Consider the following 27,057-nt stretch of genomic DNA (forward strand, 5'->3'; position numbering starts at 1 on the left):
CTCGGGGCTACTTTGATCCATCCTGTCATTTCTTGATGAAACAGTAGTGATAAGATGTTGCGACGAAGTGCACTCAATGAATATCTCTAGAATGGGCATTCAGGGGCAAAGGGAACTAATAAAACGCTAAATTTTGAAGGCAAGGAAAGGGCATATTTAGCTTTATCCAGAAAGTGATAACGTAAATATATGAGTGTATATTTCATCAACTGACTAATTAATTTTGAAGTTACATATTATACTGTGGTAACTACTAGAATGTATCATACATTGCACGATGTAATATACATTGCACAAATTACTGAAACTCGGGCACATTTTGTTAGTTGTGTCAGACTGTTAATCCTTATCAAGCTCTCCAAAGGGTAAAGCAGTTTATCTGTTTGTTCTGGCCATTTGCAGTAGCACTTTGTATGTCCCATACCGTTCACTATAGCACCCTCATCATTCACCAAGGTCCCAGTTCAGGAGAAGACTCCTTTGTCGTATGAATCTGTAGAATACCGCCCAACTTCTGATTTATCGTTCGACATCTTGTAGTGCTGGACATCGTCTTGCACATCAGAGAAACATTTAGTCATCATCAGATTCTAGAACCACTACATCGTCATTTTGGGGCTACTCTGACCCGGGCTAAGGTAATCCCATATTTTGTAAAAATGTGCACAATTTTACAAAAATGTTAAATATATTACTTAAGTTGAATTTCATGCAAATGACAGTTCTCACCTTGTTATCTAATCCCGACAGAATGCAAAATTACAATCACCATATTTTTAGCTTAACTGATGTGAATCCAGCATATAGAGGTTTTTGGGGGTGTAACTGCTGTTCAAATATGTATGATGAACATAGAGTTCAGAGCTGCTAAAGCAATATTACTTCATGGAAGTCGCAATCTTCTAGATCATTCTCCACACACTGTAAATGCATGGTACCTTTTTTGCTCCATGCGAATAATGTAATTTAAGCGGGGAAAAAATTTAAAACTTGTGGTAAGTTAACTGATGAAAAAAAGACGTTCCACTGCGGCACCAGAATGAGGGAGGCTTAAAAGATTCCTCACAAACTTCTATAAAAGAAGAAAGACTGTCTTAGAGCCCTGTCGTTGTAAGCCTAATCCTATTATAAAAGTATTGCGCGCTACAATAAAATGGAACAACAGTGTTGCGTATCGAACATCGAACTACAGTATATCAATGTGTTGAAGTCGTTCACACTTTTACCAACTTGGGGAATGCAGTCACAAGAGGCAAAATAGATTTAAATGACTATATTTTTGTGGCTTCTAGCATTTCTCTATCTTTTATTACTTTTCCTTGAAAATCAAATACCTGGAGAATTTGCTCGACAGATTCAATGTAAAATTCCAGAGACCTTTTTTTGAAAACATTTAGGGTTTCTTCCGTTAGCTCTAATGGCAGCAGTGAAGCCCCTGTTTTTGTACCAAAGTATGAGAGCATGCTGAAAACTAATGCTCCCGATTTTTTTATTCTGTTCTCTATATTGGTTGACGTATTACATGTCATGAACATTACTCGATCAATTTACTCGCAGACTCCCTTTACAGGGCTGCATGGCTGTGTGTAATCGATTATCTACCCGCAGAAAACTTCGTCCACACACGGAGCACTCTCTCCTACAGCATGATAGTGCCATATCACACACGAGCACTGCGACATCTACAACAATCCAATGCCTTAGGTTCACAGTCATCGATTGTCCTCCATATAGTTCTGCCAGCCGTTGTGGCCGAGTGGTTCTAGGCACTTCAGTCCGGAAATGCGCTGCTGATACGGTCGTAGTTTCGAATCCTGCCTCGGGCGTGGATGTGTGTGATGTCTTTAGGTTAGTTGGGTTTAAGTAGTTCTAAGCCTAGGGGACTGATGACCTCAGATGTTAAATCCCATAGTGCTTAGAGCCATTTGAACCATACAGTCCCGACTTGGCGCCATCCGATTTTCACCTGTCTCCAGAACTTAAAGAGCACTTTGGGGACTTCACTTTGATAGTGATGAAGCAGTGCAAGCAGAGATGAGGTGGTGGCTGCATCAACGAAGTCAAACATTCTACAGTGACAGTATCAACAAACCGGTCTCTCGTTGCGGGAAATGTATTTGTTGCCAGGGTGACTGTCCTGAGAAATAAATGGCATGAAGAGTAAAAATGTAGAATGTTAATGTATATATAGTGAAGAACCAAAGAAACTGATACACCTGCCTAACATCGTGTAGGTCCCCCGCGAGCATGCATAAGTGCCGCAACACGACGTGGCGTGGTCTCGAATAATGTCTGAAGTAGCGCTGGAGGGAAATGAAACTATGAATACTGCAAGGCTGTCCATAAATCCGTAAGAGCGCAAGGGGGTGGAGATCTCTTCTGAACAGAACGTTGCAAGCCATCCCAGATATGCTCAACAATGTTCGTGTCTGTGGACTTTGGTGGCCAGTGGAAGTGTTTAAACTCGACAACAGTGTTCCTGGAGCCATTATGTAGGAATTCTGACGTGTGGAGTGTCGCATTGTCCTACTGGAATTGCTCAAGTCCGTCGGAATACACACGGGACATGAATGGATGCAGGTGATCAGACAGGACGCTTACGAACGTGTCACCTTTCAGGGTCGTATCTAGACCTATCAGGGGCCCCATATCACTCCAACTGCACACGCCCGATACCATTACAGAGTGAGTTTGAACGTGGTGTTGTAGTCGGCGCACGAGCGTTAAGACACTGCATCTCCGAGGTGGCAATGGAGTGGGGATTTTCCCGTACGACCATTTCACGAGTGTACCGTGAATATCAGGAATCCGGTAGAACATCAGATCTCCGACATCGCTGCGGCCGGAAAGAGATCCTGCAACGTCGAAACAAACGACGACTGAAGAGAATCGTTCAGCGTGACAGAAGTGCAACCTTTCCGCAAACTGCTACAGATTTCAATGCTGGGCCATCAACAAATCTCAGCGTGCGAATCATTCAGCGAAATATCATCGACATGGGCTTTCGTAGCCGAAAGCCCACTCGTGTACCGTTGATGACTGCACGACACAAAGCTTTACGCCTCGCCTGGGCCTGTCAACACCGACGTTGGACTGTCGATAACTGGAAACATGTTGCCTGGTCGGACGAGTCTCGCTTCAAATTGTTCCGAGCGGACAGACGTGTACGGGTATCGAGATAGCCCCATGAATCCGTGGATCCTGCATGTCAGGAGAGTACTGTTCAAGCTGGCGGAGGTCTGTAATGGTATGGGACGTGTGCAGTTGGAGTGATATGGGACCCCTGATACGCCTAGATACGATTCTGACGGGTGACACGTACGTAAGCATCCTGTCTGATCACCTGCATCCATTCATGTCCCTTGTGCATTCCGACGGACTTGGGCAATTCCAGCAGAACAATGCGGCACCCCACACGTCCAGAACTGCTACAGAATGGCTCCAGGAACACTCTTGTGAGTTTAAACACTTCCGCTGGCCACCAAAGTCCACAGACACGAACATCATTGAGCATATCTGGGATGCTGCTGGCCGTTGTGGCCGAGCGGTTCTAGGCGCTTCAGTTCGGAACCGCGCGACTGCTACAGTCGCAGGTTCGAATCCTGCCTCGGGCATAGATGTGTGTGATGTCCTTAGGTTAGTTAGGTTTAAGTAGTTCTAAGTTCTAGGGGACTGATGACCTCAGATGTTATGTCCCATAGCGCTCAGAGCCATTTGAACCATTTGGGATGCTTTGCAACGCGCTGTTCTCAAGATATCTCCACCCCCTCGTACTCTTACGGATTTATGGACAGGCGTGGAGGATTCATGGAGTCAGTTCCCTCCAGCACTACTTCAGACATTAGTCTAGTGTATGCCACGTCATGTTGCGGCACTTCTGTGTGCTCGCGGGTGCCCTTCACGATATTAGGCAGGTGTACCAGTTTCTTTGGCTCATCAGTGTAAATGTCTGGATACAGTCGATCAGATAATGTAGTAACAAAATCATAAAATAGCGGTATGCCAAATCTGCGTAGATAAACGTTTTAATTGAAATTGTCTCGGTTGCAAAAATTAGAACCATCCTGTTTCTTACAGGATAGCGTGTCACTGTGATGGTGCTGGGTCATGGTTATCACAGTGATAGTGTTGGAGCCGGGACTGGCGCCCTAAGATGGTCCAATGGTTAAGGCAGGCTGGTCATTTGAAGTGGGAAACCTGACTTCGATTGTAGTCTGGGACAAATTTTCGATTATCTCGACATACTCGGCATAAGAACGGTAGAAGCTTCCCATTTTAATATCGACAAACAACTCCACAAGTGGGGCTTGTGTGTTACTGTATTCTGTCTGTTATCAACGTGAAGAGGAAATCGACAGCGATTTCATAACGCTGCGTGTAACAAACAGCCCATCGCTGGAGCGTGAATATCAGCTGTTATCTCTGACGCCAGCTGGTGTTACAAAAGCAGCAGCTCATCTCTCCTTCAACGCACAACAATACTCAGCCTGTCATTGCATCATAGCTCATACCCACGTCTTAGACCTGCTCCTCTGTCAGAACCTACCGACCCTCAGAACATTTGCCCTTTCAGTTATTGTTGCCATTGCATAATTTCTTAAAGCTAGAAACATTCGTCTTAACATTCCCTCTACAACGTCACCGTGACCCGAGAGCGACACATTAGTGCATGCGCAGTGGAAGGCGCTTGTTCTTTATTGTTTCCTAAAATGCTGAAAATGACACATTGGACGTAAAATATGAGTTGGGTCAATAAGACCGGACATTGTAGAACATGTCCTGGCATTTCACGTGGCGCCCGAAGTGCTGCAATATACTACATTGACAGAGACGATTCTATATAGCTTTGTACTAGACATTACTCACCCATGAAAGGCAGCCAAATTTCCCGTGACCTGTTTCTGAAAAAGCTAAAAAAAGCGATATCTTGTGATCTATGTTAAAACTAACAGCGCTTGTAGAAGGTATGATTCCATTTAAAATAGTTTGATTTCCTCATCTGCGAAAGTATATTGTTTTCCAAATACTTCTTCTTTACTTAATGTAGCAGGCTTACACGCTATTCAGTCTTTACTGAAGCTGTCTGTTTATCGGCGAACCAATACTCCTCATTACTACTGATTTATAATTTTTTATTTGTTTAACCATTCTGTCTCCCTCCAATGCTGCTGATACAGCGGAGAGAGGAGGTTCAATTCCCCTTCCTGACATGCAGATTTAGCTTTCCTGTCGTTTTCGTAAATCGCTTGATGCCCCATCAACCTACACTTTCTTTTGCTCCAACTGATAAGAAAACCTCTTTTCTCCTCAGTCAGATTTGGTACCTCTTCGTTAGTTAGTCGTTCAAGTCACCCAATTATCAGAACTGCTCGGTTCGCTTCTTGCATGCAAGATGATCGCCATGGACATTCACAGAAATTTATCCGGAGGGGGAGGCGAGAGGGAGGAGGTAAGACTCTAAAATTGACATAAAACTGGATTCCGTACCTCAATCGGCAGAAACGGAACCCTTCTGGCATCACTTTTTTGTTGTCCTTCTGTCTGTCTGTTCAAGACCCTTTTTCTCAGGAAATACACACATCAAAAAAAGTTGTGCATCACCTCGGTTCCGAGAGTTCCGGAACCTGTACAGAAAATTGGTATAGAGATCAACATAAAGGTCCCGTCGTCCATAAACAACCCTTTTCAGCCTAACACAGGCATGTTCCATAGGGTTCATGTCTGGAGAACATGCTGGCCACTCTAGACGAGCGATGTCGTTATCCTGAAGGAAGTTATTCACAAGATGTGCACGATGGGGCGCAAATTGTCGTCCATGAAGATGAATGCCTCGCCAATATGCTGCCGATATGGTTGTCCTATCGGTCGGAGGATGGCATTCACCTATCGTACAGCCGTTACGGCGCCTTCCATTACCACCAGCGGCGTACGTCGGCCCCACACAATGCCACCCCCAAACAGCGGGGAACCCCCACCTTGGTGCACTCGCTGGACAGTGTGTCGAAGACGTTCAGCCGGACCAGGCTGCCTCCAAACACGTCTCAGACGATGTTGTGGTTGAAGGCATATGCGACACTCAGCGGTGAAGAGAACGTGATGCCAATTCTGAGCAGTCCATTCGACATGTTGGGCACATCTGTACCGCGCTGCATGGTGTCGTGGTTGCAAAGATGGACCTTGCCATGGATGTCAGGAGTGAAATTGCGCACCATGCACAGTTTGAGTCGTAACACGACGTCCTGTGGCTGCAGAAAAAAGCATTATTCAACATGGTGGCGTTGAGGTGAGGGTTCCTCCGAGCCATAATCCGTAGGTAGCGGTCATCCACTGCAGTAGTAGCCCTTGGGCGGCCTGAGCGAGGCATGTCATCGACAGTTCCTGTCTCTCTGTATCTCCTCCACGTCCGAACAACATCGCCTTGGTTCACTCCGAGACACCTGGACACTTCCCTTGTTGAAAGCCCCTCCTGGCACAAAGTAACAATGCGGACGCGATCGAACCGCGGTATTGACCGTCTAGGCATGGTTGAACTACAGACAACACGAGCCGTGTACCTCCTTCCTGGCGGATTGACTGGAACTGATAGGCTGTCAGACCCCCTCCGTCTAATAGGCGCTGCTCATGCATGGTTGTTTACATCTTTGGGCGGGTTTAGTGACGTCTCTGAACAGTCAAAGGAACTGTGTCTGTGATACAAAATCCACAGTCAACGTCTATCTTCAGGAATTCTGGGAACTGGGGTGATGCAAAAATTTTTTTCATGTGTGTACTAAGGCTTACGGTCCCTTGGCGGTGTAAAATATTTAAACTTCTATCTCTATACGATGAAAAGATACTGCGATTTATGTCATATATTGATACTCACAAACTCAATCATTGCAACCTATAGATTAATTGTTTATATTCATAAACAATCCGGCAATGCCTCACAATTGTTAAGGATGTATGGGAATTGAGTATACATCCTAATCTCCTTCTCCCTCCCTCCCGCCCCCTCCATCTCTGTCCGTCACCTCCTCTTCCCCCTCACTTTGTCCAGCTCCTCCTCTGCTCCCTCTCACTGTCCATCCTCCTTCTTCCCCCAATCTCTTTCCATCTTCTCCTCACCTTCTCTCTGTCCATCTCCTACTCCCCCAATCTTCTCCATTTCCTCCTAACCTCTCGCTATCCATCCTCTTCTCCCCAAATCTTCTTCATCTCTTCCTCACCCTCTCTCTATCCATCTGCTCCTTCCCACTCTCTCCTTGTACATTTGTCCCCCTCCTTCTCTCTGTCCCTAAATCGCTTCAAGCAAATGTCAGGATGGTTCCTCTAAAATGACATTGTCGACTTTCTTCCCCATCCTTCTGTAATCCAGTGGGGCTGGTGACTGCACTGTTGGGTCCCCTCCTCCAAACCAATCAACGTCTTCCCAGAGTATGTCAAATTGAACACCTTTCAGCTGTCTAGTTTCCAAAATTATTTTATTTGGCTTCCAGTTTCAGCGTTTTATTACGCCATCTTCAGGCTCCTGACCGACGTGTAGGAAGATCCTACCTCGGTTCTGATCAAAACAGGGGCCAGCAGTACTGGTATTAACAGATTTTTGCCATAGCGATCACTTCAACTATCATCTGCCGACTCCCTCTCTGACCTAGCGCCTAATGTATTGTTATTGCAACGAAACCTCGACTGGGAAATGAAGTTACTTAAAACGAATTGGTAAATTGGATGGAATCATTAAGATAAGAGATACAGGAGACAACTCTGCAGCAGCAGTTTTAATTGCGCAAGGGTACGACTGAAAAGTTTTCTACGATTCACATTCCTTAGTAGCATTCTAATCATACTTCGATGAGGCATAAATGTACAACATTTCTCTTTCCACTTAAAACTTAGTACGACGTAGAAAACAAAACAGCACACTACTATGTATACAGTTTTTATTAAAACTATACAGTATGTAAGGAGAAAGAATATATGTGAAAGAAACAATTTGTGTAATGGTTTAAACGGTCTGATACCCAAGTTAAAAGTAACTGCGAGAAAGGGAATGAAACAGCACATCTTCACAGCACATGCATTTTCTTTTTCGCAGTTAGTTTTAACAGAAAATCTGTACATTGTTCTTTAATATATAAATCTCAGTGTTAGCTGAGTATCGCGTAACAATTTGAAATAAATCGGCCAGGAACTTTCGAAATATTTGCTAGCAGCGTTTCCCCTTCATGTATTAGGTAGGGTCTAAACGAAAACCAAACTCCTTGCGAACAGGCTATGAAGGCCCAACGGTACCGACCGGCTTGCCGTGTGATCCTCAGCCCACAGGTGTCATTGGACGCGGATATGGAGGGGCATCTGGTCAGCACACCGCTCTCCCGGCCGTATGTCGATTTCCGAGACCGGAATTAGGTAGGGTGCATATATTTAAAAAAAAGTATGTAGCCTATGCCTGCGTGAAAGTTAACAGAGTATCGCGTAAAAATCTAAAGTAAACCGTTCACTAACTTCCGCACATGATTGACAACAATGTCAAACTACGAGTTGTCTTTAAATACAAGTGTAGATTTTATATATGTATATAGAAGTATAGATTTTAAATATGTATTTATATAACGTTTATATTTGAAAATATTTAGCTTGTGTTTGTCCGAAGGTTCATTTGAGTATAGTGTAAAAATTGGGCGTAAATAGGTCAAGAATCGTTAAAGTACTACTTGTGTCTATGTATTGTAGTATAGATCCAGTTTGTAGGGAACGGCCATTGCAGGAGTCCTATTCGCACCTGTCATCTTTTTATATACACTACTGGCCATTAAAATTGCTACAGCAAGAAGAAATGCAGATGATAAGCGGGAATTCATTGGACAAATATATTATACCAGAACTGACATGTGATTACATTTTCCCGCAATTTGGATGCATAGATCCTGAGAAATCAGTACCCACAACAACCACCTCTGCCCGTAATAACGGCCTTGATACGCCTCATTGAGTCAAACAGATGTTGGATGGCGTGTACAGGTACAGCTGCCCATGCAGCTTCAACACGACACCACAGTTCATCAGGAGTAGTATCGTAACGAGCCAGTTGCTCGGCCACCATTGACCAGACGTTTTCAATTGGTGTGAGATATGGAGAATGTGCTGGCCAGGGCAGAAGTCGAACATTTTCTGTATCCAGAAAGGCCCGTACAGGACCTGAAACATGCGGTCGTGCATTATCCTGCTGAAATGTAGGGTTTCACAGGGATCGAATGAAGTGTAGAGCCACAGATCGTAACACATATGAAATGTAACGTCCACTGTTCAAAGTGCTGTCAATGCGAACAAGAGGTGACCGAGACGCGTAACCGATGGCTCCCCATACCATCACGCCAGGTGATACGCCAGTATGACGATGACGAATACATGCTTCCAATGTGCGTTCACCGCGATGTCGCCAAACACGCATGGGACCATCATGATGCTGTAAACAGAACGTGGATTCATCCGAAAAAATGACGTTTTTCCATTCGTGCACCCAGGTTCGTCGTTGAGTACACCATCGCAGGTGCTCCTGTCTGTGATGCAGTGTCAAGGGTAACCGCATCCACCGTCTCCTAGCTGATAGTCCGTGCGGCTGCAAACGTCGTCGAACTGTTCGTGCAGGTGGTTGTCTCGCAAACGAGCCCATCTGTTGACTCAGGAATCGAGACGCGGCTGCACGATCCGTTACAGCCATGCGGATAAGATGCCTGTCATCTCGACTGCTAGTCATACGAGGCCGTTGGGATCCAGCACGGCATTCCGTATTACCCTCCTGAACCCACCGATTCCATATTATGTTAACAGTCATTGGATCTCGACCAACGCGAGCAGCAACGTCGCGATACGATAAACCGCAATCGCGATAGGCTACAATCCGACCTTTATCAAAGTCGGAAACGTGATGGTACGCATTTCTCCTCCTTACATGAGGCATCACAACAACGTTTCACCAGGCAACGCCGGTCAACTGCTGTTCGTGATGAGAAATCGGTTGGAAACTTTCCTCATGTGAGCACGTTTTAGGTGTTGCCACCGGCGCCAACCTTGTGTGAATGCTCTGAAAAGCTAATCATTTGCGTATCACAGCATCTTCTTCCTGTAGGTTAAATGTCGCGTCTGTAGCACGTCATTTTCGTGGTGTAGCAATTTTAATGGCCAGTAGTGTATTTTGTTCCTCGTAACTACAGCATTTTAAGCAGTGTATTCCAGTCTGCATTGCCAAAATATGCAAATACTATAAATGAGTAATAAGTTTTTGATAATCTGGGGCCACAGTCATAATATATTTCTTTAAAATCAGTACCGCCATTAGACTGTTGTTTATTTACAATGTTACATTTACATATACACAATCATGATTTCGGCTTCAAAGTGCCATTATCAAGTGTTATAAATTGCCTAAGCTGGCATGCTGTCGTATTAAAATACGCTATTAGACACATTGTCTAAGAGTCGATGTATCGCTTGCTTCTACATTTTTCCCGAACCGAAACTCATCTTCCTGTAAGTCTCCATCACTCGTTCCATTCCTATCCAGATGATATGTGTCTGTTTTTTTGCACTCACGACTTATTAACCTGATGTGAGATACGACAATGAAAAATAAAACACTTGAGAGTAAAATACGAAATGTAATTTAACAACACATTAGTACTGCAGATAATAAGCGACTGCGCAAATATGATAACAGAACAACACGGATCTTCTCTAATTATGTTAGGGGAAAGCAACTTGATATCAACACTAATAAATTATATAAGTAGAGAGACTAAAACAAACAAAAAAAAAAAAAAAACGTACACGTTGCAAACAGAGAGAAAAAGTGTGGTGCAAAAGTGATGATCATTCAGAACGAAACCGTCACATCAGGTTCTATACTTCTAAACCGCCATCCCGGAAGCAAAAACTAGTTGCAGGTTACCTATTTAACGGCTTGCAGGGATGACAAATAATTTTATTTTAAACATTTCGCTTAAATATGGAGCGATTTTTTCTGGTGAGTTCATCAACATGATTGCGATGAATATCGTCGGTTGTCGGTACGGCGGGAGCTCTGTCACACACGTTGGGTTAGCACCACAATTTCCTCCAATGTTTTATGCGAGAACTCTTAAAAGCTTTTTTAAATAAAGCAAACGTTATTAATATTCTCCATTTTTCTTCTTTATTTCGACATATTTATTTCTCAACATAGTCTCCCAAAGAGAGTCCAGTTTGTTGATACCTTCACCATAGAATATGTGACTGTTCACGGAGCCACAATCTCACTTCTGCTTGCGCCGTTGCATCGTCATCAGAGTGACATCGTCAAAGATGTTATTTAAGGGGAGGTTTACTATCTTTTGGTTAAAAAAATCGATTTTTTTTAAAATTGCATTTTTGGATCCATAAAAGTGTTTGGAATCCAGCCCCGAAACGGTTTTTCCGCATACGGAACGGAAATGTTTGTTATTCGCTGTTGAACAAAGAAATGCACCAGCCTGAAATCGGCCTTTTTCACGCACCAGTTTTTGTCGCGTATTTCGGCTTTGTAGCCGGGAAAAATTATTCAATGTGCTTGCCCATGACTAAAATTGATAAAGTGATCAAGGAGCTTAAGACGTCCTACGGCTTGGCAATCCGACGGCATTCCAGTTCGGTGGAATAGATGAAGAAGGCAATTTGGGCAACTTATTTGCACAAGTGTTCGACGGATGACCACCCACAACACCAAAATTGTCTGGCTGGGGAAACTAGTTGGTGCAAGTGGCGCATTCCAGAGGCTACCGGACATCTGGACGAATATCAACACGACCAGCCGCTCTCCAAAGAAGCTCAAAAAGTGATTCATCCGACCTACGTGGCCCTTTCGGAGGACCAGTTATTGTACCGGTGCTTGGGAGGAAACACACAAAATTTAAATGAAAGTTTGAACGCGTGTGTGTTTGGAAGTTAGCCCCCAAGCATTTGCATTCTGGTGCGAAGCCTATGGAGATTGCGAATTTCCTGGCAGTGAGCAGCTTCAACGAAGGGTATTCAGCAATTCTGAAGACAATGACAACGATAGACGTCACCCTGGGACTATTCGACGCACTTTGCCAAGCATTCGGACGACCACCGGATTTAAGCGGCCGAAAACCACTTGTCACCGGCCGTAAGAGCGGCTCTGGAGCAGCGCAGGATGGCCCAGATCGAGCAGAACGCCCTCTATTACGAAGAGGAAGGACTAGTTTAAGGACCCGGAATAGCAGATTGAACGTAAGGTGCATAATATTGCATTTATATGTAGTCAAAACTTCGAATCTGTTTTTCTCGAAATGACTTTTTTTTATCGCGCGGTATGGTAACTTCAAATCTACTGAACCGATTGCCATGATTCTTTGTTTCCGACGAAGCTAACTAATGTGTCTAGGAGTTGTACAACTTTTATTCCGACCCATCAACTATAAATACTTTTACTTGGAACGACGAAGTCGATAAGTCGATGAAAAAAACCCTTTTTTTTTCAAATGGCCGCCATTTTGTTTCCTGTGGTCCAAATACCGTAAGCGAGGTAGAACTCCTAAAGAATCTTATATACTTCGCTAACGTCAACTCAGTTTTGATTTCAGATGAGCCGGCTGGCCTGTGACATACTGCGCGTGGAGGTCTACATTGAAATTTTGTTTCTTTCCGACAGTACTTTCGCCTTTCCTCTTCGACATTTCCAGTCGAAAAAATTCCAGTTTGTAGAGGAAATATCAACAAACATATTGACCAAATTTGACAGTGATATCTATAACACATCCCGAGAAAGTGATATCTATAACACATCCCGAGAAAAAAATTCTCAAAGAACATGCTTTTTTCGGGCCAAAGATAGTAAACCTCCCCTTAAGCTTTGGAAACAGGTGAAAATGTGATGGTGCCAAGTCGGAGTTGTATGGAGGATGATCGGTAGCAGTAAACCCCCAGGCATCTGATTGTCACAGATGTCGCAGTGCTCGTGTGTGGTCTGGTATTGTCGTGCTGGAGGAGAGGGTGTTCCGTGTGTGGACGAACTCTTCATATCCGTGCTTTCAGTGTCCTGAGGGTCTCGCAGTACCTTGCAGGGATTACGGTGGTGCCTTTAGGAGTGATTCCTAAGGTACCACACATTGAGCTTTCCAGAACACTGTGAGTATGATTCTGCCTGCTTGAAGGCATGGCCTTGAATTTTTTTTGCCCCAGTAATCGTTTGTGGTGGAACTCTATTGATGCTGTCTTGCTTTCGGGGTCAAATGGTAACCCCATACGTCCAATCACCTTTGATTCACGTCAGGAGTGAGCATTCGAGGTTCACATGAGAAATGAGCATTCGATGCACACACCGTGCACACGAGTCTTCTGTACTGTAGTTCTGCAATGATGGCCAGTACACGCTCTCGTGATTTGCTACACTTGACCTGAGACTGTGTCAGCGTTATCCAATGATTTTCTCTGACGAGTTCATAAACCTCATTCCGATGAGTCTCCTCAGTTGCCATATGCTGTCATCCACTCGGAGCTCTGCCAGACAGTTTGAGGTTGTTGTTGTGGTCTTCAGTCCTGAGATGGGTTTGATGCAGCTCTCCATGCTACTCTATCCTGTGCAAGCTTCTTCATCTCCCAGTACCTACTGCAACCTACATCCTTCTGAATCTGCTTAGTGTATTCATCTCTTGGTCTCCCTCTACGATTTTTACCCTCCATGCTGCCCTCCAATGCTAAATTTGTGATCCCTTGATGCCTCAAAACATGTCCCACCAACCGATCCCTTCTTCTAGTCAAGTTGTGCCACAAACTTCTCTTCTCCCCAATCCTATTCAATACCTCCTCATTAGTTACGTGATCTACCCACCTTATCTTCAGCATTCTTCTGTACCACCACATTTCGAAAGCTTCTATTCTCTTCTTGTCCAAACTAGTTATCGTCCATGTTTCACTTCCATACATGGCTACACTCCATACAAATACTGTCAGAAACGACTTCCTGACTCTTAAATCTATACTCCATGTTAACAAATTTCTCTTCTTCAGAAACGCTTTCCTTGCCATTGCCAGTCTACATTTTATATCCCCTCTACTTCGACCATCATCAGTTATTTTACTCCCTAAATAGCAAAACTCCTTTACTACTTTAAGTGTCTCATTTCCTAATCTAATTCCCTCAGCATCACCCGATTTAATTTGACTACATTCCATTATCCTCGTTTTGCTTTTGTTGATGTTCATATTATATCCTCCTTTCAAGACACTGTCCATTCCGTTCAACTGCTCTTCCAAGTCCTTTGCTGTCTCTGACAGAATTACACTGTCATCGGCGAACCTCAAAGTTTTTACTTCTTCTCCATGAATTTTAATACCAACTCCGATTTTTTTCTTTTGTTTCCTTTACTGCTTGCTCAATATACAGGTTGAATAACATCGGGGAGAGGCTACAACCTTGTCTCACTCCTTTCCCAACCACTGCTTCCCTTTCATGCCCCTCGACTCTTATAACTGCCATCTGATTTCTCTACAAATTGTAAATAGCCTTTCACTCCCTGTATTTTATACCTGCCACCTTCAGAATTTGAAAGAGAGTATTCCAGTTAACATTGTCAAAAGCTTTCTCTAAGTCTACAAATGCTAGAAATGTAGGTTTGCCTTTTCTTAATCTTTCTTCTAAGATAAGTCGTAAGGTTAGTATTGCCTCACGTGTTCCAACATTTCTGCGGAATCCAAACTGATCTTCCCCGAGGTCCGCTTCTACCAGTTTTTCCATTCGTCTGTAAAGAATTCGCGTTAGTATTTTGCAGCTGTGACTTATTAAACTGATAGTTCGGTAATTTTCACATCTGTCAACACCTGCTTTCTTTGGGATTGGAATTATTATATTCTTCTTGAAGTCTGAGGGTATTTCGCCTGTCTCATACATCTTGCTCACCAGATGGTAGAGTTTTGTCATGACTGGCTCTCCCAAGGCCATCAGTAGTTCTAATGGAATGTTGTCTACTCCTGGGGCCTTGTTTCGACTCAGGTCTTTCAGTGCTCTGTCAAACTCTTCACGCAGTATCTTATCTCCCATTTTGTCTTCATCTACATCCTCTTCGATTTCCATAATATTGCCCTCAAGTACATCGCCCTTGTATAAACCCTCTATATACTCCTTCCACCTTTCTGCCTTCCCTTCTTTGCTTAGAACTGGGTTGCCACCTGAGCTCTTGATATTCATACAAGTGGTTCTCTTCTCTCCAAAGGTGTCTTTAATTTTCCTGTAGGCAGTATCTATCTTACCCCTAGTGAGACAAGCCTCTACATCCTTACATTTGTCCTCCAGCCATCCCTGCTTAGCCATTTTGCACTTCACCTACTATGTTTCCTTCTCTCCCTTTTCCTACTGACGAATTCGAGTCACCCATGACTATTAAATTTTCATCTCCCTTCACTACCTGAATAATTTCTTTTATCTCCTCATACATTTCATCTATTTCTTCATCATCTGCAGAGCTAGTTGGCATATAAACTTGTACTACTGTAGTAGGCATGGGCTTTGTGTCTATCTTGGCCACAATAATGCGTTCATTATGCTGTTTGTAGTAGCTAACCCGCACTCCTATTGTTTTATTCATTATTAAACCTACTCCTGCATTACCCGTATTTGATTTTGTATTTGTAACCCTGTAATCACCTGACCAAAAGTCTTGTTCCTCCTGCCACCGAACTTCACTAATTCCCACTATATCTAACTTTAATTTATCCATTTCCCTTTTTAAACTTTCTAACCTACCTGCCCGATTAAGGGATCTGACATTCCACGCTCTGATCCGTAGAACGCCAGTTTTCTTTCTCCTGATAACGGCGTCCTCTTGAGTAGTCCCCGTCCGGAGATCCGAATGGGGGACTATTTTACCTCCGGAATATTTTACCCAAGAGGACGCCATCATCATTTAATCATACAGTAAAGCTGCATGTCCTCGGGAAAAATTGAGGTTAGCACCACCATTTCCTCCACTACGAGCACGAACAACACGACATCGCATGTTACTGATGTCGATACAGTCATTCCGTACACAACTTCCATTCTTTTATGGATTTCAATTGGAGGCACGTTTTCTGCTGTCAGAAACTCATTACAGCACGCACCAACGTACTTATATTAAACACTGCCACATTATGTGCTACAATTCAGAGCCCCCTAGTGACAGAGGGTTGCAACTTGTGTCAGCAAAGCAGGAAAGTTGACTGAGTAATATGCATAACACATAATACTGTGACCGATACTGAGAACAGAATACTAAATTCAGAGACATTACTTTTCAGTATGTAGGTAGTGGAGAGCGGATGTTGTAATTACGACGATAAATAATCACTCGCACTTCTGTCAAATGGTTCAAATGGCTCTGAGCACTATGGGACTCAACATCTGAGGTCATCAGTCCCCTAGAACTTAGAACTACTTAAACCTAACAAACTTAAGGACAACGCACACATCCATGCCCGAGCCAGGATTCGAACCTGCGACCGATGCGGTCGCACGGTTCCAGACTGTAGCGCGTAGAACCGCCCGGCCACACCAGCCAGCGCACTTCTGTCACTTACTACAAATACTTTTATTCTCGTAGCATATAACAATGCGTGTAGCATAGAGCGCGTACTACAGAGAACTGATCTGGCAAAGATACAGTTGTTTTTGCTGCGGCAGCACAGCGATATTATTGGGGCATAGAGCCAATGGTTCTATGTCCGCACATGTACGTTCTCATACACAACAATGACAGCCAGCTGATGGTTGGTTACGTCTACACTGCTGTGCACAGCATAGTACCTGATGTCATCACCATCATTGTTGCATGGACTGCAATGAGACAATTTTTCACCATAGTTGTCTGCATGCATGAGGTATGTGTTTTACGAGCTTTGAAGCCTGTGTTATATAGCAAAGTCCTTTACAAGAACCACTTACTGTATCACACAACCATTACTGATAGTTAGTGGCTAGCGTTGCTGCCTCTGGATCACGGGGTCCCAGGTTCAATTATCGACCGGGTTGGGGAATTTCTCTGCCCAGGGACTGGGTGTTTGTGTTTTCCTCATCATTATCATAATTCTTGACAGTGGCTAGATTAGATTATGAAAAAATTGCAATGTGTAAAAATTGGGAATTTGTACAGGCGCTGATGACCGCACAGTTGACTGCACCACAAATCAAATACCAAACCTCATTACTGATAGCTCTTGCTTTATGCATATACACTCTAAGATTAAAGAACAAAAACGGTGCACCAAGAAATATGAAATTGGTTACCAACTCATATTCATACAAGTATCGACGGAAAATGCGAAATTGTAGGCTTTGGCAATTGTCGTATGAGTGTGTGTCACTGCAGTGCAGTTTCACCATGCAACTGGCAATGATACTAAATAGGGGATATGTCAATACCAGGGCATAAAGTGATTGTGAATATTGTTCCGTAACTGTGCCTCGCAGACAGGCATGTGAACAATATACGCATATGTCAACATTTGAGAGAGCATGAGTGATAGGGCTCAGAGAAACTGATTGGAGTAACTGGAAAATTGCTCAGTATTTGAATAGGAGCAATGCCACTATTCATCACTGTTGGCAGCAGTGGGTGAACCATGGCCAAACACAGTGGCCTGGATAGACAACAGAATGTGAGGAACGAGCAATCATCAAGAGAGGCATTCAGGGCCCTGGATTCATCATTGTCATCGATCCGACGTGCAACTGGTGCTTCAGTGACCACAAGAACTGTAAACAGGCAGCTCAGAGAAAGGGGGCTGAGCTCACAGCACCCACTGTGCCAAATACCGGTGAGCTCTTTACACCAACAAGCTTGTTATCAATGGTGTCAGACACATTCAGCCTGGAATCTCATTGCCTGGAGTAGAACTGTTGCCAGTGATTGCTCCAGCTTCAAACTGAGCCCTCATGACTATTATACTTCTTTTGATGATGTATCAAAAAATATCTTTAGTATATTTATGTACTCAGTGTTTTCAACACACACATTGTTTCCAGATTTTGTTGCAGCTGATCGATCATGTCCTTGAAGCTACCTATGTTAGTTTTCTTCACTTCAGCAGTGATTAGAGAGGAAAAGTACGTCGTTTCGAGTTTGCAGATGGAACTACCTTGGTTTTTTTTTTTAATATATAAAAAAATAAGAACTGTGACTCCAGGCATCTTGAAAGGTAGCTTTTCTTTTATTAGACTGTTAGCAGTGGTATTGAAATTGTACACATGCCAATCCTTACCCAGAACAACCATACACATAATGTGGTTGCTCAGAACCTGATGACAGTGTGATGGTAAGGTTATGGTTTCAAGTTTTCTCAATTCGTTTTTTAATAGTATCAAAATGTAACTGTGTCGCCTGATTGAGAAGTAGGGTACTGAGCTACTTTGTTGAAAACTGACAATAAATGTCAACCACAAGCAGTAGGTGTTCACATTCGGCAAAACTTGTTTTTGTGCATGTCGAGCACAGAAAATTTCACAGTTCTGTTTTCAAGATTAATCGGGCAAATATGAGGGGTGTACAACACATTTTTTTCTGGGAGCAGGTAGGTTTTATTCAGGATACCGAAACATCATATTATTCCCCACTGTTTTGGCTACAAAACTTTATTTTTCAATTTAATCTTTGTTCAATGTGACCTCCTTAATGTCACCTTACTTGGGAGGCCTGCATGCCCACAAGGTACCACTCTACTGATCAATATCAAAGCCAATGTCTTGCTGCATCAGTGTGTCCCCCCCCCCCCCCCCCCCCTGTCATCCATATACTGCTTCCTATGGAGTGCACCATCCATGGTACGAATCAGATGAAAGTTGGAAGTGGAGACTTGCATGAGGCCTTGCGTTGTCATTTAGAAGGAGCAGTTCATTTGTTGCATTTTTGTGGCAATGAACATGCTGAAGTTGTTTTTCCATTTTCTGGTGGGTAACACAATACACTTCAGAGTTGATTATACCACCATGAAGGGGAGGAGATGAAACAGAATACCTCCTCCAGAGCCCCAAAAAGACTGTCACCACGACTTTACCGATGGAGGTTGCGACCTTGAACTTCTTCTTGGGAGGAGAGGTGGTGTGGTACCACTCCATGGATTGCCATTTTGTGTCTGGTTCAAAGTGATGAACACATTTTCATTGACTGTGATGATGTTTGACAAAAAATTGTCATGATCAGCCTCATAAGGTGCTAGCAGTTCCTCGCAGATTGTCCTTTGTTGCTCTTTACAGTTTTCTGTTGGGCGGCAGGGAAACCAGCACCTTTGAGTATCCCATCTGGTGGCCGAGTGTGTCAGCACAAACAACAGAGATGTCCAGTTGTGTCATGAGGTGTTCGACTGTGATCCATTGATCATCTCGAATCATGCGGTCGGCCAGCTCGTGGCAGATCAGATGAGTTCACTCGACCTTATTGCGACGATGACACATGGCTCTACCGATAACTCACCATGCTTTTGTTCACTGCTAGGTCCCTGTAGAAATTCTGCAGGGCTCCAGTTTTCTGTCAAAATAAACTCAATGTCAGCTCTCTGCTTGGAATGCACCTCCATTACAGACACCATTTTGAAGACTACGTATAGTGTCGCCGCATGTTGGAACTTTATGAAACTATAGGGGTCAATTGGGAATATTCCACAATGTCCCACAACAAATGCTAAACTTTTTCAACAGAAAGTAGCCGAGAAAAACAATTGTTGGATTACTTATTGAATGCCCAGAGCAGTAGATTTTCATGAAATCTATGCACATCCATGGATTCATCTCATTTAGAAGTACATGAATACAAGTACAGTGGAACTCATTTTTGGAAATTTTATAGTTTTTTAGTTTTTTGAAATTTGCCCTCAATTGTGGTAACATATCGGCCTGGACCTGGCGGTAAAGCCATAATGGCCAAATTGCTATCTTGTGTGACAGGAAGGATAGCCAGACTTGGATGAGTCCACACGACTGATTAATGATCATGTCTGTTACAGACTGAGAGTGCTTTATAGGCAGACACTAACACTTATTTAGGTAAATGCTGGGCTGGTCCCCAATTCTCACATCAAAAAATGCGGTACACAAACATTTGAAGTGGCATCAGATGCTAGACAAAGTTTATACAGCTCCAGTAGATTTTGGGCATTCAGTCACATAAATTCCACTTCTTCTTCTTCTTCTTCTTCTTCTTCTTCCAATATTTTGACTGAACAACTCTAATATTAGAAGAAGAAGAAGATGTGGGACTCATGTTGCTGCACGCCTGAAATTTAATGGTCATTGGTAGTCACTGCTTCAAAGACTTCCTTCATTTATTTAACTAACGGTTGCAGCAACAGGAAGCCCATCCAGCCATGAAGTTAATAAAATGAATTTGCTAAATTCTGAGTTAGTGGATCCCACACTAGGCAGGATTAATAGTAAAAAGAAGATGAAGGAGAACAAATTGAAGTGTAGTGCAGCTTGATGTCTACGTTCGTGCCATATCTAACACAGTTTGCCATATATAACACTTTTTGCTGTGACGACTGAACATGACAAGTAAATACAGAAAATCTATATTAAATAATGGACAAATCTCCAATAAGAACGTTTATGCATATTACGTACATCAACACGATTGAAAGTTTTATATTGATCTTGTATTGCTCCTTTGATCTACCTTTTTTGTTTAGCTGTATTTGTAACTAGTTGGGATGTTTACTGCAACCAACTACCAGGTTAATGGCATTTAATGCTTTAGATACATGCATTTCACAAATTTAAGCATATTTATGTTTGGGGTGCAGACATATGAACAACATTTCAGAAGTTTGTGTCTTTCTTCCAGATATTGCTTCAGGCTCAACGTGAGCTCTTGGACTACGACAACACTGGCATGAGCATCATGGAGATGAGCCACCGGTCTGCCAAATACACAGAACTCAACAACAGAGTCCAGCAGGACATGCGAGACCTCTTGTAAGTTTTGCTTTGTGATCCTACTGGGAAAAGAAATTGCTGATTATAATTTAAGTAACTTGCTTCTGTTTAGTTTTATGTCAAAAGCACAATATTTAAACAAGAGGAACTGTTGCAAAGTTGAACAGGCATAAATTAGAAATCAGGCTTTAATCTGTAGCCCAAAGAGTTAGAAGAAATGGGAGGTAAGTTACGATGAAACAGATGTGACAACAATGAAGTGGCATGTGAGACTAAAATTCCAGAATCATTATCATCATCATATATGACAGGACTTCAAACAGTAAGATATATGTTATTATGCGAGGCCAAGTAACTTTTATTAAATGCTTCACTACACGTCGAAGTGACATATATTAATGAGAGAAATTTTCAACATAGTCACTAAGTTGCTCAGTCATGGAGCCATTCGAGAACTGCTGTCCTGAATTACCTCATCAGTGAAAAGATGGATGTCATGCAGTGGAAGATCTACGCTTCCCAGTCAGTATCAGCCGTGTCTGAGTGGCCTTGGTCAAATTGTTGGCACCATTTCACTACTGATGGATGCAACACTGAATATCGTCCACACACTGCCTAATTTAACAGCAAATCTGTGTGAAATTTAGATTTTTTGCCTACAACAATCATAGTGCCCCACATACTTCAACTTTGGAGCACATTTTCAGATGCAGCACCACTTAAGTCACACGCAGTGTTGCACTTATTTTACACTACAGAACCAGACCAGGTGATTGAGGGTGTTTTTCATGGCTTTCCACAGATTATGCAAACAGATCACCTAAAAGACAGCTCAAGAACCTCAGGTTCAGGGTGCGAACCGTGCTGCACGTGAAATATGCAGACACGGGCAAGGATGGACTCCTTCTGCTGGTCATTGTGACAGACAACTCCACCATTCGGAAGTTGTTACTGAGGAGGACTCGAAGTGATTGTGTGGGTCACTGCAGTGCTTCAGATGTCTGCTTGTCAAGCGTATAGCCTGCCACTGCTCAATGCCCCACATCTGTGTGAAGTATGCTGGTGGCCATCCGAGCCAACAGTGCACCCCGAAGAGAGAAGATGAGCCAATTTGTACAAACTGTGTAGGGAAACACGTGGCAGATGCGAGAAGTTCAAAGCTCCGTTAGCTTGCCGACACTGAATACCTGACAGGATGCCACAGAATTTCATAGCAGTATGCTCTGACTGCCACCCGTGCTCCCGGCCTAGGATGAGAGCCAGCAACATGAGAACATTTGCACGCACATCCCAGAGTGTGAGCAGGATGGCAGATTTCGCCGGTGCATTGCAGATATATACACTGGCCGCTGACACAGTAGCCGTAGCCACTCCACACAATCAGAAACTGACATGCGTGCACCAAAATGTACATCTTGCAGCCACAGATGGGCAGCCCGCAAGAGCTGGACGTGCGGAGTGGTCCGTACGTAGCAGTGAATACAGACTCTGTCCTCACTGCGCAGAAGAAGACTGGGAGGAAGTTTGTAGTCACTGACCACATCTCAGCACCACTGAGCAACTGTCCTGATGCCGCAAGAAATGACAACATTGTCATGCTCACAAATGTGTCCAGTTATGAGCACAGTTCAGCAAATGACGCAGCTGATGGGTGCTCTTATGAAGATAGCTACAGAAGCAGCCATGCCATCGGGTGGCAAATCCCAGACACTAAAATATAACTTGCTATTTATATTTTACTTGAAAGAATATTAAATCTTGTTAAACAGAGAGAATATTTTATAATTGAGACGACTTCTATTGACAGTAAATAGTAATTTTTATAAGTTAAGTTAGTAACATTCAGTGGTAAATATATTGTTTTTTGGCTGGTATACCGGCTAGCTTTTAAAGAGCAGGGTAAAACTTTGCTACAAAAAATATTTTTTTGTATTGGTGTCCAAAAGTGGGGTCAACTAACGATGAAGTATAGAATATCTGAGACTCTGGAAATCAAAGTAATAAATAATTTAGTGAAAACCATCCCGTTTTTATTTTACAATAATTCAGATTATTATTTAGAAAAATTGTTTTGTACATTTACAAGTTTCATGGCAGACATCTTCTGCAAAGAAAACACAATAGAATTTGCCAACTTACGGCAAAAATTAGTTATCGTTTACAAAGTTTAGTCCTGTTTAGAAATTAGAATGCTCATCATCAGAAGAAATCACCGTGGAAAATAATAATATCGCAGTAATTGCGATGCATGATATGTCATAAGACACAAGGAATAATTACAATATTAAGAAATAGAACTCACCAGAACTAAAATGTCTGACAAGATAGAATCTGATAGTTCGAGAGGCTAACAGAAAGGCGCTAGAACAATAGACAGCACAAAATCGGTCACGCATCGTAATTTATAGTAGTAACAGAGATGTTAATGCTGCGCCAATCACAGTAAGCTTGGCATTAACACTCAGACAATAAGTGTTACATGATCATTGCAGATAATGCAAAATATATCTTTCCTTAGACATAAATAATTAATTATTTCTACTGGGTCATGGGAGGTGTTATTTCACAACACTCTGTGCACCGAGGTGCACAAGCACTTTGATTACTTAGCCCACTGAATATCTCCATGCCACTGTTCCGGCACTGGCAGATCACCCTCTGAAAAGGGATCAAATGAAGGCAAACACAACCACAACCACTCACACACATGGAAAGCAAAGGACGTCAGAGTTCCTAAACTCCACCAATCCTGGAGGCAGGAGACGATCTCTTTGAAGACAACCACAGTTGTAGTCACAGCAGAACTGTGTGTGCAGGGAACTGGAACGTATGCTCTTCTTCTTCTTCTTCTCTCTCTCTCTCTCTCTCTCTCTCTCTCTCTCTCTCTCTCTCTCTCTCTCTTTTTTACAATGCACCACTCTAGTTGAGCAATGCCTTAGTGTAGAACAACATATGTAACTTGCATTCTGACGTCCTACATAAATCTGTAAGAATACAAAGTGCTTTATACTCTGGGCAACCACAGCCATGGAAAGAACATCTTGATAAATGAAGAGCCATGACAACTATTAAACAACTGTTGAAACAACTGATTCACAGCGTATAGCTACATCCTCAGGTACACATCTGAGTAGAGAAAGAAATGGGGGGAAAATAAGATAAACAATATTGTCTATTTCCCAAGTTAAAGAGATCTAGTAAATAATGTATGAGAGTTTCACAATGAGTTCAAATAAAATCCATACCAAGGTTAAATGGACAACACAACAATGTCAATCAAATAAAAATAAAATGTCCGTTGAAGAAATTATAGTCAGGTAATAAAATCAGCAGAATGATGGAGTCAACTACCCAGATAGCAAGGAATCCTACAATAAAAAACGTTGAGAGAACTGGTTGGATCTAAAATTAAAATGTGGAAAATGTGGAATTAAAATTAACAATCCTCCTTGAAACAAGAAAACCATTTTCTTGCCATGCTCTGTCCAGTGGCATTACCTCATAAACAGCACAAATCTTTCTGGCTGGCATCACTGCTGTCACCCGCCTATTGAACTCAAACAGAAGAATATGTTGGAATTGTCTACATTTTTGCTCTTGGCACTCTGTTTTCAAACATGTACAGCTATGGTCACTGTCTCCAAATGACAATACATAAATTCAGATAGCAGCAGTGAACTACAAATAAAAAATGACGATTGATAAATAAACTCATAGCAGCAAGAATACCAACACGTGAAACAAAAACCCTATGAACTTATGCACTAACCTAACACTTAAGCCTCCCCCCCCCCCCCCTCTCACACACACACACCTTTGCAGCTACATCAAACCAGCTGAACGCAAAGTACCTGAAAATAGAATTCTTCTTTTAAACTAATGGAGAAGATCATGAGGAAAAGTTCCCCCCATGCCTGCTCTGATACACCCTCAACATGTTTTTTTTGTTTACTATATGACAATGTGTAATTACATTAGTTAGTTCAAGTGTAGGACAATGGAACAAAACATTGAGGTTTTAGAGTGGCTTGATTTTTCACTTGGGAAAATTCTAAGATTTCTTTTGGATACCACAGATATCCAGACTCAAGATACTGTAGAATGTTTCGCAGCAGCATGTAAAAAACTGAAGAATGAAGGAAGATGACTGACAATAGAAAGAACTTCTTCTTCACTTCAAGGTTTAGGTAGTGTACTTGTTATGACTTCACATTTTTAAGACCACCTTTTTCTTCATCTTCAACTGTTTCTTTTTCCTAAAGGCTTGTACTTGTTTACAATTACTGGAATTCTATCTTCTTCCACACATTTAAGATGTTTCCTCCATTTCTCCCTATATTCTTACAATTTGTTGTTAAGTTAAATATTTCTAGTTCTTCTTGTATATTCTAATTTATTGTAAGAGCCCTCCTTGAGCAGTCCTTGACAGATCTTAAAGAGATCTCATTTCAGCTGACTGTGTGCTGCTTTTGTTATTCTTTTGTTCAATTCAAGATTCACTGCAATAGAGCAAGACAGGCACAGTCACTGCTTTGTAAACCTAATTTTGGGTCTTTTCTCATCTAGTTCTTTAAGGATTTACTTATAGCTCCACATATGAGCTGAAATTTAATGATTTTATTCTATACATCATTATCATTACGTAAGTTGATATCGCACCACAAGTATCTAAAACTAGAGGCTTGCTCCAGTGCTCTGTCTTCAGTAATAATTTTTGATCAGACTGGGTGTTTTCCATAGTGACCCACAAAAGTTGTGAGGGCCTCCCAGAAAATAAAGAATGTTTTGCAACAACAAGATATTCTTTAACCTTAAAGCAGGCGCTCCGATCTTTATAACACGAGCGAGCATGTGCTGTACTTTGTACACACGTAAGGAATGATTGGCTTCTTGTTACCAATGTATGAACAGAACCACAGTTTAGTCTCAGTTTAATTAAACAGTGATAAACCTAAATTGTATGAGCTAAATCAATAATAAAATAAACTTTCATTGTATCACTCTGTTGCTGTGTACAAGTGTTGCCCCACAGTGATAACTCACTCAGAACATTAAACAGTGCAGTTTCATCAAAATTTGGACCTTCTTCTTGACGGAACATAAATTTTTTCACATCTAGCTCATTGTTTATTTTATACGAGGTGCTGCCATCTGCTGAAAACCTTACCTTTGGACTAATGGTCACCATCACCCTCTAAGTACTTCCCCTTCGCACATACACACAGGTCCCAGCACTTCTGCCACTGGTCGAATGTTTCCTGTAAGTCCTGTTCTTTGAGGGTGTTTATCACTGCCAGCAATGCTTATTGAATCCTCTCTAGAGTGTTGATCCGATGGCCTTCCAACTTGAGTTTCAGTTTTGGGAACAGTGCAAGTCGCAAGGTGCCAAATCTGGCAAGTAGGTGGGTGGGGTGCAACCGCCATGTTGTTTCTTGCCAAAAAGGTCCTGGTGAGCAAGGACGTGTGACAGGGCGTGTTGTCGTGATGCAGCAGCCAGTTCCCTTGATGCCAAAGTTCTGCCACCAGTGAGATGCCTTGCTAAACCCGCAGGACGGGACACGACAGGTAGTTTAAGTTGTGAAAAGGGGCCAAAATAAGCAGCTGTCAGTTACACTTGAACATACAACCTTTTATTTGATCAAACATTACAAGAACCAAGAAATTTTTTTTAAAGAAAAAACACAGCTTTAGTTTTGAAACTTAATTAGCAGCTGAATGTGCTGTATAATCTCATGCCTTAAGGGCAAGACCACTTTAATTTAAAAATGGCTGAAAGCCAATAACTTAAAGCTCAACCAAAATCAGAAATTTAAAAGGCAAAGCCTTATCTTAAAACAGTTCGTTAATTAGGCTGAAGGCCCAAGGAATCTGACATTTTAAGAGCAAACAACTTAAATTCAAAATCGGCTGAAGGCCCAACACTTAAGACTCAATAAAATTAATTTTAAAAATGCCAAAGGCTTTGCGTAAAACAGTTCTTAAATTAGGCTGAAGACCCAAACCATCTAACATCTTAAGAGCAGAACAACCTTAATCTAAAAATCAGCTAGAAGCCATACAAGTACAAACAACAAGAACAAACAAGAAAAGACAGTACACCCAAGGGCGCTCAGAAGTTTCGAGGGTCGGCCTGGAATTCAAAC

The 27,057-nt window shown here is 42.4% G+C and overlaps 1 protein-coding gene across 1 annotated transcript in view; it reads left to right on the plus strand.

Moving 5' to 3' along the window:
- Positions 1 to 27,057, plus strand: part of LOC124552415 (phosphoserine aminotransferase) — a 91,165-nt gene that overhangs the window by 19,002 nt on the left and 45,106 nt on the right. Inside the window, exon 3 of the mRNA XM_047126682.1 lies at positions 20,823 to 20,953. Coding sequence (XP_046982638.1) covers positions 20,823 to 20,953 — 131 coding nt within the window. The remainder of the gene's footprint in view (positions 1 to 20,822; positions 20,954 to 27,057) is intronic.

This window comes from Schistocerca americana, chromosome 10 (assembly GCF_021461395.2).
Source record: "Schistocerca americana isolate TAMUIC-IGC-003095 chromosome 10, iqSchAmer2.1, whole genome shotgun sequence".
In the NCBI taxonomy this organism is placed as follows: Eukaryota; Metazoa; Arthropoda; class Insecta; order Orthoptera; family Acrididae; genus Schistocerca; species Schistocerca americana.